At 38.9% G+C, this 14,860-nt stretch overlaps 3 protein-coding genes across 5 annotated transcripts; 2 read left to right on the top strand and 1 right to left on the bottom strand.

Annotated features, from left to right (window-relative positions):
* Positions 1-185: 185 nt before the first annotated feature.
* LOC121792354 (ferredoxin-A-like) lies at positions 186-882 on the bottom strand. The gene has a single exon (XM_042190265.1). The coding sequence runs from the start codon at positions 811-813 to the stop codon at positions 373-375; it is 441 nt and encodes a 146-aa protein (XP_042046199.1). The 5' UTR covers positions 814-882; the 3' UTR covers positions 186-372.
* A 5,754-nt stretch (positions 883-6,636) lies between these two features.
* LOC121792352 lies at positions 6,637-9,399 on the top strand. Of its 3 annotated transcripts, none has more exons than XM_042190263.1 (2): positions 6,637-6,973; positions 7,643-9,399. In XM_042190263.1, the coding sequence occupies exon 2, from the start codon at positions 7,645-7,647 to the stop codon at positions 8,785-8,787; it is 1,143 nt and encodes a 380-aa protein (XP_042046197.1). In that variant the 5' UTR covers positions 6,637-6,973; positions 7,643-7,644; the 3' UTR covers positions 8,788-9,399. The 3 variants fall into 3 exon arrangements, with proteins under 3 accessions (XP_042046197.1, XP_042046194.1, XP_042046196.1); XM_042190260.1 differs by having other exon boundaries at positions 6,637-6,987; XM_042190262.1 differs by having other exon boundaries at positions 6,637-7,067.
* A 1,273-nt stretch (positions 9,400-10,672) lies between these two features.
* On the top strand, positions 10,673-14,139 carry LOC121792351 (magnesium transporter MRS2-4-like). Its single transcript, XM_042190259.1, has 4 exons — positions 10,673-11,141; positions 11,377-11,792; positions 13,055-13,327; positions 13,704-14,139. The coding sequence occupies exons 1-4, from the start codon at positions 10,874-10,876 to the stop codon at positions 13,980-13,982; spliced, it is 1,236 nt and encodes a 411-aa protein (XP_042046193.1). The 5' UTR covers positions 10,673-10,873; the 3' UTR covers positions 13,983-14,139.
* Positions 14,140-14,860: the final 721 nt, after the last annotated feature.

The following is a 14,860-nucleotide window of genomic DNA, read 5'->3' as shown; positions in this document are numbered from 1 at the left end:
TGTTGTATGGATAAATATATTATAGGCCACAAAATTTCAATTACTAACCAATATGAATGTTTGAACTAGATTGCAAACGGTCTCCTCGGTTTTCCCTACATTTTCTTGTAGAGTCATGGTACTTACTATTATTAATAAGGCAAAAAAAATAAAATAAGTTGTAATAAGCTATGTAGCGCAGAAAATAAAATCAACAAGATATGAATTGAGCCGTCACTCCGGGTGTAAGTAGAGGAAAAGAGAGGCATAAATAGAGTACAAGAAAACAAATTGTATCTTACTCTCCCTTATTATGAAATCAGTGGTCTGTATTGTTCAATTCGATGAGACAGCAAAGCCTACACTCATGAGAGACACAGAGTAGAGAATGAATTAAGCAATTTCATCTTCCTTGTGAGTGTGGATGACGACGTCGGAGGTGGGGTAGGCGACGCAGGTGAGCACCCAGCCGGCTTCAATCTGTTCGTCGTCGAGGAAGCTGCCGTCGGACTGGTCGACGGTGCCGCTGATGACCTTCCCGGCGCAGGAGGAGCAGGACCCCGCGCGGCACGAGTAGGGCAGATCAATGCCCTGCTCCTCCGCCTGGTCCACGATGTACACGTCATCGTCGCAGTCGAACTCCACCTCTCCATCCGGAGTCACCAGCTTCACCTTGTACGTCGCCATGCACGTCGCTCCTCCTCCCCTGCTCGACTTCAGCCCGAACAGAGCCGCCTGCTTCAGGTTCGGGAGGGAACGGAGGCTGGTGCCGCCGAATGCCGGCTTGCGGGGGACCACCGCGGCGCTGAACATCGTGCTTGCCAGGCTAGCCATTTCTGAGTTTTACTCTTTGTGTGTGGGAAAATGATAAGGAAATCTTTGATCTCAATTTCATGAAATCAGAGGCCTGGGCGTGGCGTTGTACATATAGAGTGTGGCCGGGCCTCATCCGCTACGTGGCCCATTTTTGTGGTTCAATTTATCATTTTCATTATCTCTTGTTTTCTTTCTTTTTTTTTTTTTTGAAAAAGATTTAACCACTATTTTATTTTTCAAAAATCGACCACGCTTCTAAGTCGTAATTAATAGGATTATACTAATACTAGAATGGTAGTAGTATTGATTTTGTTTTCAAATTTATGCCAAATTAATCAACTTTTTACGGGTTGACAATTACGAGATTAATTAAGCTAGCGACCAACCTGAAACCACAGCATTATTTTTATTCAAGTATTAATCCTATGCAAAATTCGAGTGGCAACTACGAAATAACAGTTTCGAGCTATATTTTAGGTCCAAGAGTGGTTGTGGTTTACACAAGCTCATCTGCCACGTGGCGGATTTCTCTTGTTTCATTGGCCGTTATACTATTCTTATCATCTCCTCCTCCTCCTCCTCCTATTTCGTTTTTTGTCTTTTCCTTTTCTGTTTCAGTAGACCCATTCCATTACAGTGTTAATTAATTATGTATAAGAATTTATCATATGAAAACTCAAAATTTAAAAACCATTGTCTTAAACTCAAATTGGACTAGATTAGATTTAATAAAGTCAGGACCTGGTGAAGCGAATATTGACTATAGTGTTTCACAATTAAGACTGGCGATTAAAATGAGAATTACTCCTACAAATTTTGTTCTACATCTTTCCCTATACAGACAAAACTACTAGTGGAGTAGTATATCTTTATGAATTAATTTGCTTAGTTTCATCCACACACCTCCACATCCATCTACGCTAAATCACACGTCATATATCAATGTTAATTTGTGTGGCCTTTAATCAATTTTTATTTTGTCAGTCAGTTTTCTAATCCGCTGCTGTCACAAAAATTATGCTTCAATAATATTATGATCTATTTTGGCCACTGAATGCTGATGTCATTATGTAGGCTTCTTTTCGACTCCCTCACAAAGATTGAGGTTCGATACAACCCAAACCCATGTCTAGAGTGGAATGGGTTGGGCTGTGTAAACACAACTCAGTTCAAATTCAGTTGGTAAGTGATTGGGCCGGCCTGCATCCAGTGGGCTTAAGAATGAATAAAGTGCGGGGTGGGTGGGTGCATCATGCCTGATAATCTATGTCTTGGGGTAGATATACTTTTTTGCCTCCAACCTCACATGCTAAAACTCTATTCTCTATATTATTATTTCTCTTTCTTTACTTCTCTCTCCAATTTTATTACTCCTTTCATCCCAACTAAATTGAGACAAAACTTGAACATGAAAATTAAGAAATTATATTAAAAAGTAGGAAAGATGAGTAGATGATAGAATCAAGTAATATAGAATCAAGTAATACATTCATTTGGGACGGAGATCTCTCCCTTCAGTTTGTCTGCATAGGCCAATTTGTTTCCAGCATTGTTGCCATTTGGTTAGAGCATCCACAACCGTGCTCTTGCCAGTGAGCACGGTTGTGGGCCCGACCCCACTTTTTCTGCCTGCTTTCTGGCAAGAGCACAACACCCACAGTTGTGCTCTTCCGCAAGGACGAACACAATTCAATTTAAAATTCAATTAAACAAAAACATTTCCATAATATTAAAATTCATTAAAAACCCACAATAAATATTACAAATTACAAATAAAATAAAAATAACATAATTAAAATCCTAAAAATTACATAATTACATAATTAAAATACTAAAAATTAAAAATTACATAATTAAACTCCTAAAAATTAAAAATTACATAATTAAAATCTAAAAATACCCCTGTGGATGACTACTCATCCGGCGGCACTAACCCCCAATTGTCTTTGGAGGCCCAATATCATGGCCTCGTGCGATCGAAGTTCCGAGGGGGTCATAGTGGACCTATCGGCCATATTGAGTTGGGCCAAAAGCTGCCACAATGAGTTGGTGGTGGATGGAGGTGGAGCATATGGAACGGAAACGGGAGCGGGAACGGGAGCGGGAACTGGAGCATCGGCGGTTGCAGCCGCGGCTCGACGGCGGTTGGCCGCCGCCTTCTTCCTTCCTTGCGGTCGGCGTTGGGAATCGCTCGGGCCGGCGTCGGGGCTACCCAAGTTAGCTCCGGCGAGTTGGCTAGCCACTTCTTCGGAGCCGGCGTCGGATAGAGATACCGACCTTGACCGTTTGGAGGAGTGAAGGGCTACGATCTGGTAGTAGTGTGGTTTCACACGGAGTAAGCAAGTATGCACAGAGAAAACTAATGCAAGTGCCCGGTCAAGACACCACGCTCCTTAAATCCACTGGATCACCAGGTCCAGGAACTCAAGAGAACACAGAGTGTTTTTGTCGTTGGACACTCACACACTCGACTCCCCTTCAAAAATAAATCCCTCAACCCGAATACTATAAATTAGCAAGATGGATTCGTGAAGTAGTGCTTAGAGACTCTGGAAACAAGCGGTTGTTGCCACGCAAAAGGGTTGAGAATTTTAACTACCTCTAGATCTAGGCACGAAATGTAAATGCTAGACCTAAGACACATAAAATGTAATAGAATCAGACTTCAATACTGAGAGACACATGTTACTTCCTAGATTAAATAAACGACTAACTAACTAAGACTAGACAGGGAAAATAAAACAGTGGGGACCATGACTCCAAATATAGCAAGTACGGCTAAAGCTGCAAATAACAAACTCATGCTCCAACTAACAACGACATGCAATTTCCTAACCGATTCAAGCACGCAAATGGAGAAAACAAAGCATATAACTAGATTCGAACAGAATATAAAGATTTGGATGCCGGAAACTTGCTATGAACCGGAAATACATCAGATCTACGTAAACTAGGCGAAATGAAATGAAAGCACGTAAACTAGGCATAAAATTAAATAAATCTTGCTCAGATTCACGTCGGGTGCTTAATCCACTCCGGATCCAAGTGATCCGAACCCAACAACAGACACAATCGACTCCATAACTCCGGTTTTCACAGATCTGCTCCGATCAACTCTGAATTCAAACAATCACAGACAACTCCACAACACCAGCGAACTCAACCCTCCGATTCATCCACAAACAGACTTCGATCACCCAGATCCAACCACAAACCTGCTTAAATTCAGAAAACAACTGCGAAACGCACCCAACTCGAACAATCAAACTCCAAAATTCCAAAAATCAACATAACAGACGTAACAGAAAATTAAACTTGTATTACAATAAGAGAATATTCGGTAAAAGCAAACAGAGGTCCGAGCTTCGAACAGCGAAGCTTGGCAAAATCAGCAAAGTATGAAAGCGGAAATTAAATTGTTTCTTCGCCCCCCACCGAAGGACGGTGTTACAACCAAATCGAAAATATATGAAAGCTCAAAGTAAACCCCAGTGCATGACCCCCATGAATCTCCCCACGAAAAGAACCCAAGTGTGTGAAAAGTGAACTAAGCTACAGGCTGTTAGCGTGCATGCTTCTGCCTTTTATAGACGCGGACATAGCCTTCTAGAGTCTTCGTAGAAATCTCTATTCTACCCTTCAACTCCGAGGCTTCCTCCGTCAAGCAATTTTCCGCATAATGTCCACTCATTTGCATATTTCCTAGGTCCACGCAACTGTCCTCCTCCTTTCCTGGACCTGGCGAAAATCTTCACACACCTGGCTTAAAACGTGCGTTAGACCCAGAAATTTTACGAATTAAAACTCTAGACCTATGCATGAAATTAGCCTTGTCAAGGAGCCGCTAAAGGAGGATGTTACGCCTCCCATATACTTCGGGTGCGTCCGCGTCTCCTGCCAAACGTTGAGGTACTTGAACGGCTTGTAGTTCAAGGATTTGTAGGTGCTCATCGCGGCAGTGATGATGTCGACCTCGCTCCGGCCGCTCCCGGCATTCCGCTCTTCCTGGAGGAAATAGCCATTGAACTTGCCAATTTCATCGTTGGCTCGGAAGATGGCGTTGCGCACCATACTCTCGTTGTGCTCGACCGTTCCCGGCGGTCGATTTTCATTGTACCGGTGACCGATGCGCCACCAAAAGTGATCGCCGGATTGGTTCGTGCTAACCACCGGATCTTAGGAGATTTCCAAGTACGCCGTGAATAATTTATCCATCTCTGCCGGAGTGTACGGTGTGCGGACATCGCAAGTAGGAGGAGTCGGAGTTTGGGAGGGGGCTGTCGGCCTAGGCTCCGGTGTCCACCCGTATCGCCCTTCGGGGGCACCTTGGTAGTCGATTGGGTATGGCCAGTAGCCACCCGGAATGCCCGAACTTTGGGTTTGAGCAGGGGCCGAATATTCCATTTCCGGACTAGAAAACGGTTGTGAACCGAACCATTCGGGGTTCCAACCGTGGGAGGACGGGGGGGTCATCGCCTTGGCCTGACATTGTTAAGATGTAGGAGTGGAAGAAAGATTGAGAATGGATATGAGAGAATGAAGATGAGAATGGATATGGGAGAATGAAGATGAGAATGTATATGGGAGAATGAAGATGAGATTTGTATAGTTTTGTGTGAATTTTTGGGTGTGAAAGTGGGGTATTTATAGATGAAAATGTGTATTTTGGGGGGAAAAAATTTAAAAAAAAATAAAAAGTGAAAAAACGGTAAAAACGGATATATATTTTTTTGGAAGTGAATTTTTTTTTAATCGGTTTTTTTAATTAAAAATCGATTTTTAATAAAAAAAAAATTCAAAGGCAACGGCTATGCCGTTGCCCAATCGCTGCTCGCGACGTCGCCTGCTCGCTGGCACGGACGTGCTCGATGCAGCGAGCAGCGCCGTGCCAGCGGCGCGAGCGCAGCGGCGGTGGACCTTGTTCTTGCCAGCGGCACGGACAGACGGTCGCCGTCCGTCCACCGTTGTGCATGCTCTTACGCTCTTTTGCTAAGATCAGTTTGAATATTTTTAAATTTTTGGATTTGAATTAGTTGTACCGCTCTCCTTCTTGCAGTTGCAGGTTCGACGAAAATTTTGAGCTAAAAAGAGGGGAGGTCGAGTTACGGCTGAAATTTCAAGTTTGAGAGCCTGATCTTGTGTGACAGTACGGTGACATAAATCTCTATAAAAACGTTAGGGATTACTATGCCAATACTATTCTCACATTGTGCTACTAACCATATCTATACGGAGTATGAAATAAATAGATAGCTAATTAGTGACCACTTCCGTCATGTATCAAACACAAACGAAACAACACCTTATCCATGAATTTCTTGGTCAAAATCTGGTTGAGCTTTTTTAACATCCATTTTCTTAATATGGATATCAAACATGCTCCATCCCTGAAAAGTATAAATATTTGATTCGGCACGAGTTATAATGTATAATTGGAAAATAAGAAAGAGATAAAGGATAGTGTAAGTAGTGTTAGTGTAGAGTGAGCTACCTCATTAATAGTGTAATATAATATTATAAATTGTAAATAAAATGACGTATACTTATAAAAATAATGTGTTATTTAATTATTTTAAAATTAATTAAAAAATTTATATTTTATAGAATAGACTAATAAAGAAATAGTAATTAATAACTGGGGACAAATGGAGTAGTATCTCTTTTGGCAAGGATAACATCATATTTGTTTTTTCTAAAGCATAAAGTATAATAAATAAATGTTACTCTTTTCGTGTATAATAAATAATCGTATCTTATTCTACTAAAATTACTTGGAATAATTTTCTTTCTATTTATCAAAATTCGTGACATTCTTGTTGATAAATAATTTGGTCCAAAAGAGTGAATATCCTTGGCAAGAGGTGTGACATGTCCACCTCCATTTCCAATTCAATCATTACCCATTTCTTCTCCTTGCCCATTTCATATTTCTCGTTCATAATCAAACGCGGCGTACAAACATCCTTTCACCTACTCAACACCCCCTTCCCCCACCTCCGCTGCCGCCGCCACCGCCACCGCGCGCTTTTTCTCCTCTGACGCAGCCACGGCCTCCTAATCTCCTCAATTTATGAATCCAATCCGATAATCTCCTCGTTTATTTTCTCCCGATCGGGTTTCGCTACTTACTTGTACTCTCATCTTGCGAGGATCTAGGGCTTTTTCCCTCTTTTATCAAGTAAATTCACCGCAGTAAGCTCCTTCTTCGGTTTTGACGTTGTATCCGAATTAGGGTTGAAAGATGAGATTTTGGATGTTTCTGGATAATTCATGTAATTAATTCTCTTGTTGACATCGCTGTTTTTTTATCACGCCGTGCGATAATCTTGTTATTTTCACTTTTCAGGGTTTTTTTATACATTCCGTATTAATTGGATTTTATTTCCCATTTAATCGAGTGAAATTTGGAAACTTTATTGGTTGCCTTTATGTAAAGGTGAAATTATACTGTTATGTTTTCTGCATGTTCTCATTCGATATTCTTTCCATGTCAAGTGATTGAGGTTTTTCTTATTAAATATTTAAAAAAATAGTTGTAGCATAACGCTTGAGCGTACAGTTTTTCCATTCATTTATTAGTAGACTTCTCAAATATTGTGTAGCTTATAGCTATTGTTGGTGCCCAAAGTAATACGGTTGCTAGTAGCTGATAAGTTTCAGCTATGTCAGGCTAAGTTTAGAACTGTAATTGCTTAGAAGTTGGAATGGTGATGGGGTTTTATAGCAACTAAGGGGCGAGTCTGGAAATTTTGTTCTACTAGGATAGTTTATAATGGCAAGTTGTTCTTTAAGACTATCTATAATTGACTGGTAAGAGTTCTCATGTTTGACCTTTTTTGAGCTTTAGGAATGAAGAGGTCTTCGTACTATAGCGCGGTTCCTGAGGTGCCAGATCAGTGGCCAATCAAAAAAGCACTTACGCTCTCTGATATTGATATTACCCACCCTTTCCTAACGTTGTCCCGGCAACAAGTTGAAACTAACATCGTATTGTACATGACACCTCAAGATCAGGAAATCTTAAGAGCTGAAGGACAAGTGGGGTTTAATGCTCAGGATGATGACAATGGCGATATGTATGTGATGAGATTGAAGTGGCGTGGGAGCTATTATAATCTCATTGGGAAATGGGGAAAAGTTATCCGTGGAAAGGGACTTGATGTTGGGCAGGAAATTAGACTACGATGGTTTAATGGCTGCTTACATTTCTCAGTACCACAACAGCAGATTGTTGTAGTTCCTCCACCAGTCCGCTTGATTACAGCACCACCCTTGGTGCAAGACCAAAGGCTGCAGGACCACTGGCCTATTAGAAAAATCCTGACCTCGTCAGATGTTGACACTACTCATCCTTTCCTTCCATTGCCTCGTAAGTTGGTTGAAGAGCATATTCTTTCACAATGGACGCCACAAGAAAGGGAAAATTTGAGGAAAGAAGAGCAGGTGCCTATTAATGTTCGAGACTATGACACAGGTGAAATTTATGGGTTGAAATTAAGGTGGCGTGGGAATTACTATAACCTAGTTGCGAAGTGGGCTAATGTTATTAGACATAAAGGGCTTGGTGTTGGGCAAGAGATCAGATTGCGCTGGTTAAATAATTGCTTATACTTCTCTATTCCAGAGGAGCATTATGTCACAGCAACACCGGGTCCTGATAATTGGCCTATTAAGAAAGCTCTCACATTGTCCGATGTGGATACAAATCATCCTTTCCTTACATTACCAGGAAAAGCAGTAGAGGATCACATCCTCTTCTACTGGACTCACCAATCTCGGGAGCAGTTAAGGAATGAACATCAAGTTGGAATCAATGCTCGGGATTATGATATGGGTGATGTGTATGTTATGAAGTTGAAGTGGCGTGGAAGTTACTACAACCTGATTGGTAAATGGGGTAAAATCATAAGAGAGAAAAGGCTGCAAGTAGGGAGGGAGATTAGAGTACGCTGGGACAACGGGTACTTGGTATTCTCAGTTCCTGAGCTTTAGGGTCGTTTCTTTTAGATATAGGTAGGAAGGCCTGCCTCTGTTTTATGATTTCTACTTATCATCAAATCAGGTACAACGAATGCCCTTGTTCCCACTTCTCCTTGGTGGTTGGACTGGCATAGTTACAAACGTTGATTCAGGTTGATATGATCAATGGGGTAGTTTTTCTGGGACAAGAACTTTCAACTTGGTTACCTTTCATTTAGATGGTTGTGGATACGATGAGCACACTGGTGGCTAACAGCCAAATGTCTTCTGTTGAAGTGAGTGATTGAGATCATTGAACATTTGCACGAGTAGAGATGATTGACTTCAGATTTCATTGCTGCTATGTACATGTGGAAGATTCTCAGTTATTGTGGAGTGTGTTCTTGAAATTGATCGTTTTCTTGCGCCATTCTTGTTACAGGTTGTGACTGCTTCAGCAAATATTGTCGGAAAAGTAATGAATTTCTTGTCGCAGGTGAGGATCCTGCAATATAGTAGTATATCATTTTACTTGGATGAAATGCATTAGTTATACTCGGTGTTAATCCAACGAAGTATAATCATCTTATCTGTTTTTTAAATTTCTGCTCCAGACTCTGCCTGATGAAAGTCTACTTAGTTAAACTGCTTCCAATTTTATATTTATGCATTTGTCTGTAAGACGGACTATAGAAAGTAATAAAAAGAGGTCATAAATAGAATTACCCTATACATCAAAATTGATTTTATGATAATGGGTCTAATTCGAAAATTTAAGTTGCTGTTTGTTGTTGGTCGTCCAACTCAGTATTATCAAAACAAGTTCATATTCTCATTCAACTTATTGAAGTAGGAGTATTAAAAATGAGCAAGAAAAATAAGGTACTCCACTATTGGGAGGCATGTGCAATAGCACGTTTAATGTATTAATTAATAATTTATTTATTTTTTTGTTAAAAATTGGCACTATGACATTTGAAAGTGATCCGTGTGATCGTTTGGGAACCTCATATGTTCGAGCTAGATAGGCTTTAGTATTTTCTTAAGAGCTATGCCCTCGCTGTGCCCTCTCCTGTAACAAAAAAAAATCCCGCAGAGATTTTAATCATTGATAATGTTGCTATTATAAAATTCAAACTCATCAACACTGTATATAAATATAATGAGTGATCTAAATTATTTATATGAGCTTTATTTTCAACTATCAATCTATGTAAAGAATTTGGCTTCGGTCAAAGGCATGCTTTTGTAATTTACTCGATCACATTGCTCAACCACTCTTCAATTACAAATAGTGAGCTTAGGTTTCACAATTAGCTTCATTGGATTTGTTTTTTCCTAATTCAGAATAAGTAAATAAAGTGAATTTACTGATGATTAGAACTCTAGTGTAATCTAATTTAAATCAAAGCGATTAGTTATGATTGATTTGGATATCTTATAGCATCCCTCAAAATATTAGCACTAAGTTTTTATATGTATTTTTTTACAAATATTTAAAAGAATCGGAGGATTAATAATTTGGATAAAACACATTTTTCTAATTTTAACAATATTATTCTAGATGGAAAATGTGATTTTTCCTAATTAGCAATATTATTCTTAGATAAATATGTGATTTTCATCTTCAAAGTCCGATTTATAATATGATATCAAACTATGCGATATACATCGAACGTGATTTTTCATTTATTAAATTCGACCCAAGTAGAAAAAAGTGTCTATTTATTAAATGCTCAATTATCTTTCAAATTATACTACTAAAATTTTAATTTTCGATCGTGTATAGTTTATAAATAAAATATAAAATTATAAATTTGAAGTTAATTATCCACAAAATTCAAAATCGAAATGCTCATTCTTACTTGGCCTATTAATTAGAAAAAAAAAATATTTTCCTTAAACCGGTGAAATTGGTTTCTCCTTAACCGTTGCAGAGTGCAGAGAAAATCCCAAAAGATTGAGTTAGAAGGAGGAGGTAACTAAACCTAACTCACATATTCTATGGAAGAAGACGAATTCCGGAAAAGGAATTTCTCCCCAATCCCATAACCTAGAGAGAGGTAGAAGAATTCATATACCTACGCACAGAGAGTGATTGAGAGAGAGAGAGGCAGAGATGGGCAAGCTGACGTTCCGGCGGAAGAAGAAGTCCGTCCCGCCCACGCTGCCTCCTCCTCCTCCGGCGATCGAGGCCGCGGTCACTACCAGCAAGGCTTCCGCCAAAAAGAAGGCCGTTGGCTCTCGCCTCTGGATGCGGATGGATCGCCTCGGCCAGTCGGAACTGATCGAGTGCGATAAGTCCGTCATCATCAAGCGCGTCTCGATTCCCGCTAGGGATTTGAGGATTCTCGGCCCTATTTTCTCTCATTCCTCCAGCATTCTTGGTACAGAAATCCCCAATTTTGCCTCTTTCAGTTTGTTTTGTGCTTGCTGCGCTTCTCTGTTGATTTTGTTGTTTTTCTGGTGAAATTGATGGCCTCAATTAAGCGTCATCTTTGTACGCTACTGATTTCTGTTGGGGTCATGGGTAGTAACCAAAACTACAGTAACTTCTTATTATTTGGAACCTTTGTGTGGAATCTTATAAGTATGTTGTATTCTCCTTGTTTAATTTTGAAGCTAGGGAAAAAGCCATGATTGTCAATTTGGAATTTATAAGAGCAATAGTTACAGCGGAAGAAGTGTTGTTACTTGATCCTCTTCGACAGGAGGTTCTGCCATTTGTGGATCAGCTGAGACGGCAATTGCCTCAGAAAACATCTCAAGACAATGAAATGCAATCTGCCACTGCTGGAGAATGGTTAGCTGCTCCAGAAACTGCTGATGGTTTGCAAGATGAACTTCCTTTTGAGTTCCAGGTCCTCGAAATAGCACTAGAGGTTGTGTGCACATATTTAGACTCCAGTGTTGCTGAACTTGAGAGGGATGCTTACCCTGCTTTAGATGAACTGGCCATAAGTGTTAGCACCAAGAACCTTGAGCAAGTGCGGAGTTTGAAAAGTAATCTCACTCGTTTGCTTGCACGGGTACAAAAGGTAAAATCTTTTTTCTGTCTCGCAAGAAATTACCCATTTCTATAGACAAATAACTGTACATATTTTTGTAAATCAAGATGATGCAATTTCGCAAATGGATTTCGTTTTAAATATTCTGTCGCTAATAGTCCAAAATGCCATTTCCCTGTCTATCCCAATTCCCAACCCCAAAAATGCTACAAGTGTTGTGTTTTAACCATCACCATATGCAAATTTTAGGTGGAAACTGTGTTGTTTGCCCTTTCACCTTATCTCAACTCTAATACGCGGTGTTAGCTGTTGTATTATATGTAACCAGAGTCCAGTGTTGAGCGTCTATTATGTGTAAATTACGTAGCTTCTCCTTTCACTGTTTTTTTCTGCAGTACTGCTTCCACATGAGATCCAACATCATTTATGTCAAACCATTGCCTGGTTTGTAAATGAGGCTTTAGTGTGTCACTGATATTAGTTGTGTGTTCTCATGTCTTTTTTCTTGTTCAATGTTCCACTTGATCACCTTGTTAATGATTGGTCCTATCTGAATTGAAAGAAGGGTAAAAAAGTTGTTGAGCCTTCAGGCATCAATTGGAAGGAATGTGTTTTCTTTCTTGTTTCATAACGGAACTGGAAGTGCTGGTGCACATGACATGCAAGTAAGGCTATTGATTGTTTAGGATTGCTAGCATCTGTTAGAGGGACCTCCTAATAGGACCTATGAAGCTAGCTAAGTGACTCCATTTAGTGTCAATAATTGCGAAGCCCGGTTCAAGATTTTCATATCGCTAGCATTGACTCATTGTTCTGGAAGATATTAAAACCTTATGATAACCCAACTAGTCCTAGTACTGTGAATCTATAATGTATTGTACTGTAAGTATTACTTACTTAGTTGCAACTGAACTCATCCTTCAGCTGAAACTGCATTCTGGATCTAATTCCATCTTTGACTCTCTTTTATTAGATAATATTGGACGCGGAGATTCCTTTTTACCGTCAAATTTTCAGATCATAATATCTTATTATGCATACATGAATTAGTTTTAAAAAGTACTCCGTAGTATCTTACTTTGCAGTACCTGGTTGTTATTTCATGTCAGCAAGAACAACTAGATGTATTCTTAAGATTATGTATGGTTTGAGATTACAAGTGTAAACGTAGACTCCAAAGCAAGTAAAACTCCAAGAAGCTGGATTACTATTATTTGGCTGTTATGACTCGAGTACAAGCTGATCAGTCATACTTTACTTACTATTTGATTCAACACTTGGCATGGTGGTAGGTGAGGGATGAAATTGAACATCTTTTAGATGACAATGAAGATATGGCACAACTATACTTAACTCGGAAGTGGATACAGAATCAACAAGCTGAGTCCTTTGATCCTGCATCCAATAGCATTGTTCCTGGTGCACCTAATCTCCGTCGGATCAACTCTGCCAGAAGTGGTAGTCTTGTGAGCAATTATCTGAATGACCAGGATGTAGAGGACCTAGAAATGCTTCTTGAAGCATACTTCATGCAATTGGATGGCACCCGTAACAAAATTCTATCTGTGAGTTTTCTTCTTCCCAGTATACTCTGTATTTCTTGATCTTTTAGTGTAGCTTTTTAATAATTTATACACTTAGTCAATATGCTACCTGCTATTCTCCTCAAGCATCTGTATTAAGCTAGGTTTGTTAGTTGTAGCTATTAAACCTCATAACTATCACTGGTTGCTTAACATATTGCCCGTCTTACTTTATATGGCAATATGTTACCTGCTATTGTTCCCTCTGGTGTTGATTTGTGCAAGCAATGAGTTTTAAAATCCGGATTGCTAAAGTTTTCTGAACTTTTTTCACGGAGAATCGTACTTTAATAGCAAATTATCGGCCAGATATCATATTTTATAAAGGTATCTTACTTTGTGTATAATAAACGTGCAGGTACGAGAATATATCGATGACACAGAAGATTATGTTAATATCCAGCTTGACAATCAAAGAAACGAACTTATTCAGCTGCAGTTGACTTTGACGAGTGCTTCATTCGCCATTGCAGTGGAAACTGGTGTAGCTGGAATATTTGGAATGAATATTCCATGCACGCTGTACAACATAGATGGGATATTCGGTGAAGTTGTTGGGCTGATGACAGCTGTGTGTGGGGTGCTATTTGTTCTTGTCCTGGGATATGCTCGATGGAAGAAGCTCATTGGATCTTAAGGTATACCTATAAATACAAGTGGTATTCATGAATCTATTTCTACGTCCTTCATTTTCTTCTTCACTTGTAGCGATTATAGGTACCAAATGTTTCACTCGATTGTTTTATTTTATGGCCACCAAATCCTCTGCTCTGCTCTGCTGTCTTCATCATTTCTTTTCTGTTGCTGCTTCTTTATTAAAATTGGTGGGGTTTCGACCCCGGAAACTGGAGTCTTATTTTCTGGTAATACAGATTTTTCTTTTCTAGGCTTATATTTTTCTTTTCTAAAATTAGAAAATCCATAATCTTTCGGGACGGAACTGATGAAAGTGTTTGACAAAGACACAACATCGATGAACGAAACCAAAAGCCCACAACATGAATCCATAAGCCGTAGCCCACCCAATTGCAGGCAAACTAATATTAATATAATTTTTATTTTTATTAAGTAATTTTAGAATTTAAATTTAAGTCATTTTTATATTTTATTTAATTAATTTTCTACATTTTAACTATTTATGTTTAATTTACAAATAGTATCTTATTTTGAATACACATATAAATTATAGAATAATAAAAAGAGGGAACATCTTTTTTGGTCCACAAATTTTACCAAAATATCATTTTAGGTCCGTGAACTTTGAAAATATCATTTAAGGTCCACCAACTATGAGTTAATATCATTTGAAGTACTTTTTAATATTTTTAAGTTTTTTTCGATGAAAATACCCTCAATATCTTAAAGGGTGTATATTTTTAATAAATTTATCATATACTCATATTTTTTTTATAAATATCTTTAAAATATATTTTTGACAAATTTTCTAAATATAATTTGACCTTCAATATTATCATTTAATTTTGTGACATGCAAGAAAAGATCTTTATTCAATTT

Source organism: Salvia splendens, chromosome 2, assembly GCF_004379255.2.
Source record: "Salvia splendens isolate huo1 chromosome 2, SspV2, whole genome shotgun sequence".
Taxonomy (NCBI): Eukaryota; Viridiplantae; Streptophyta; class Magnoliopsida; order Lamiales; family Lamiaceae; genus Salvia; species Salvia splendens.
The sequence above is the reverse complement of the archived record's forward strand: the minus strand, read 5'-3'. Positions and strand labels throughout refer to the sequence as shown.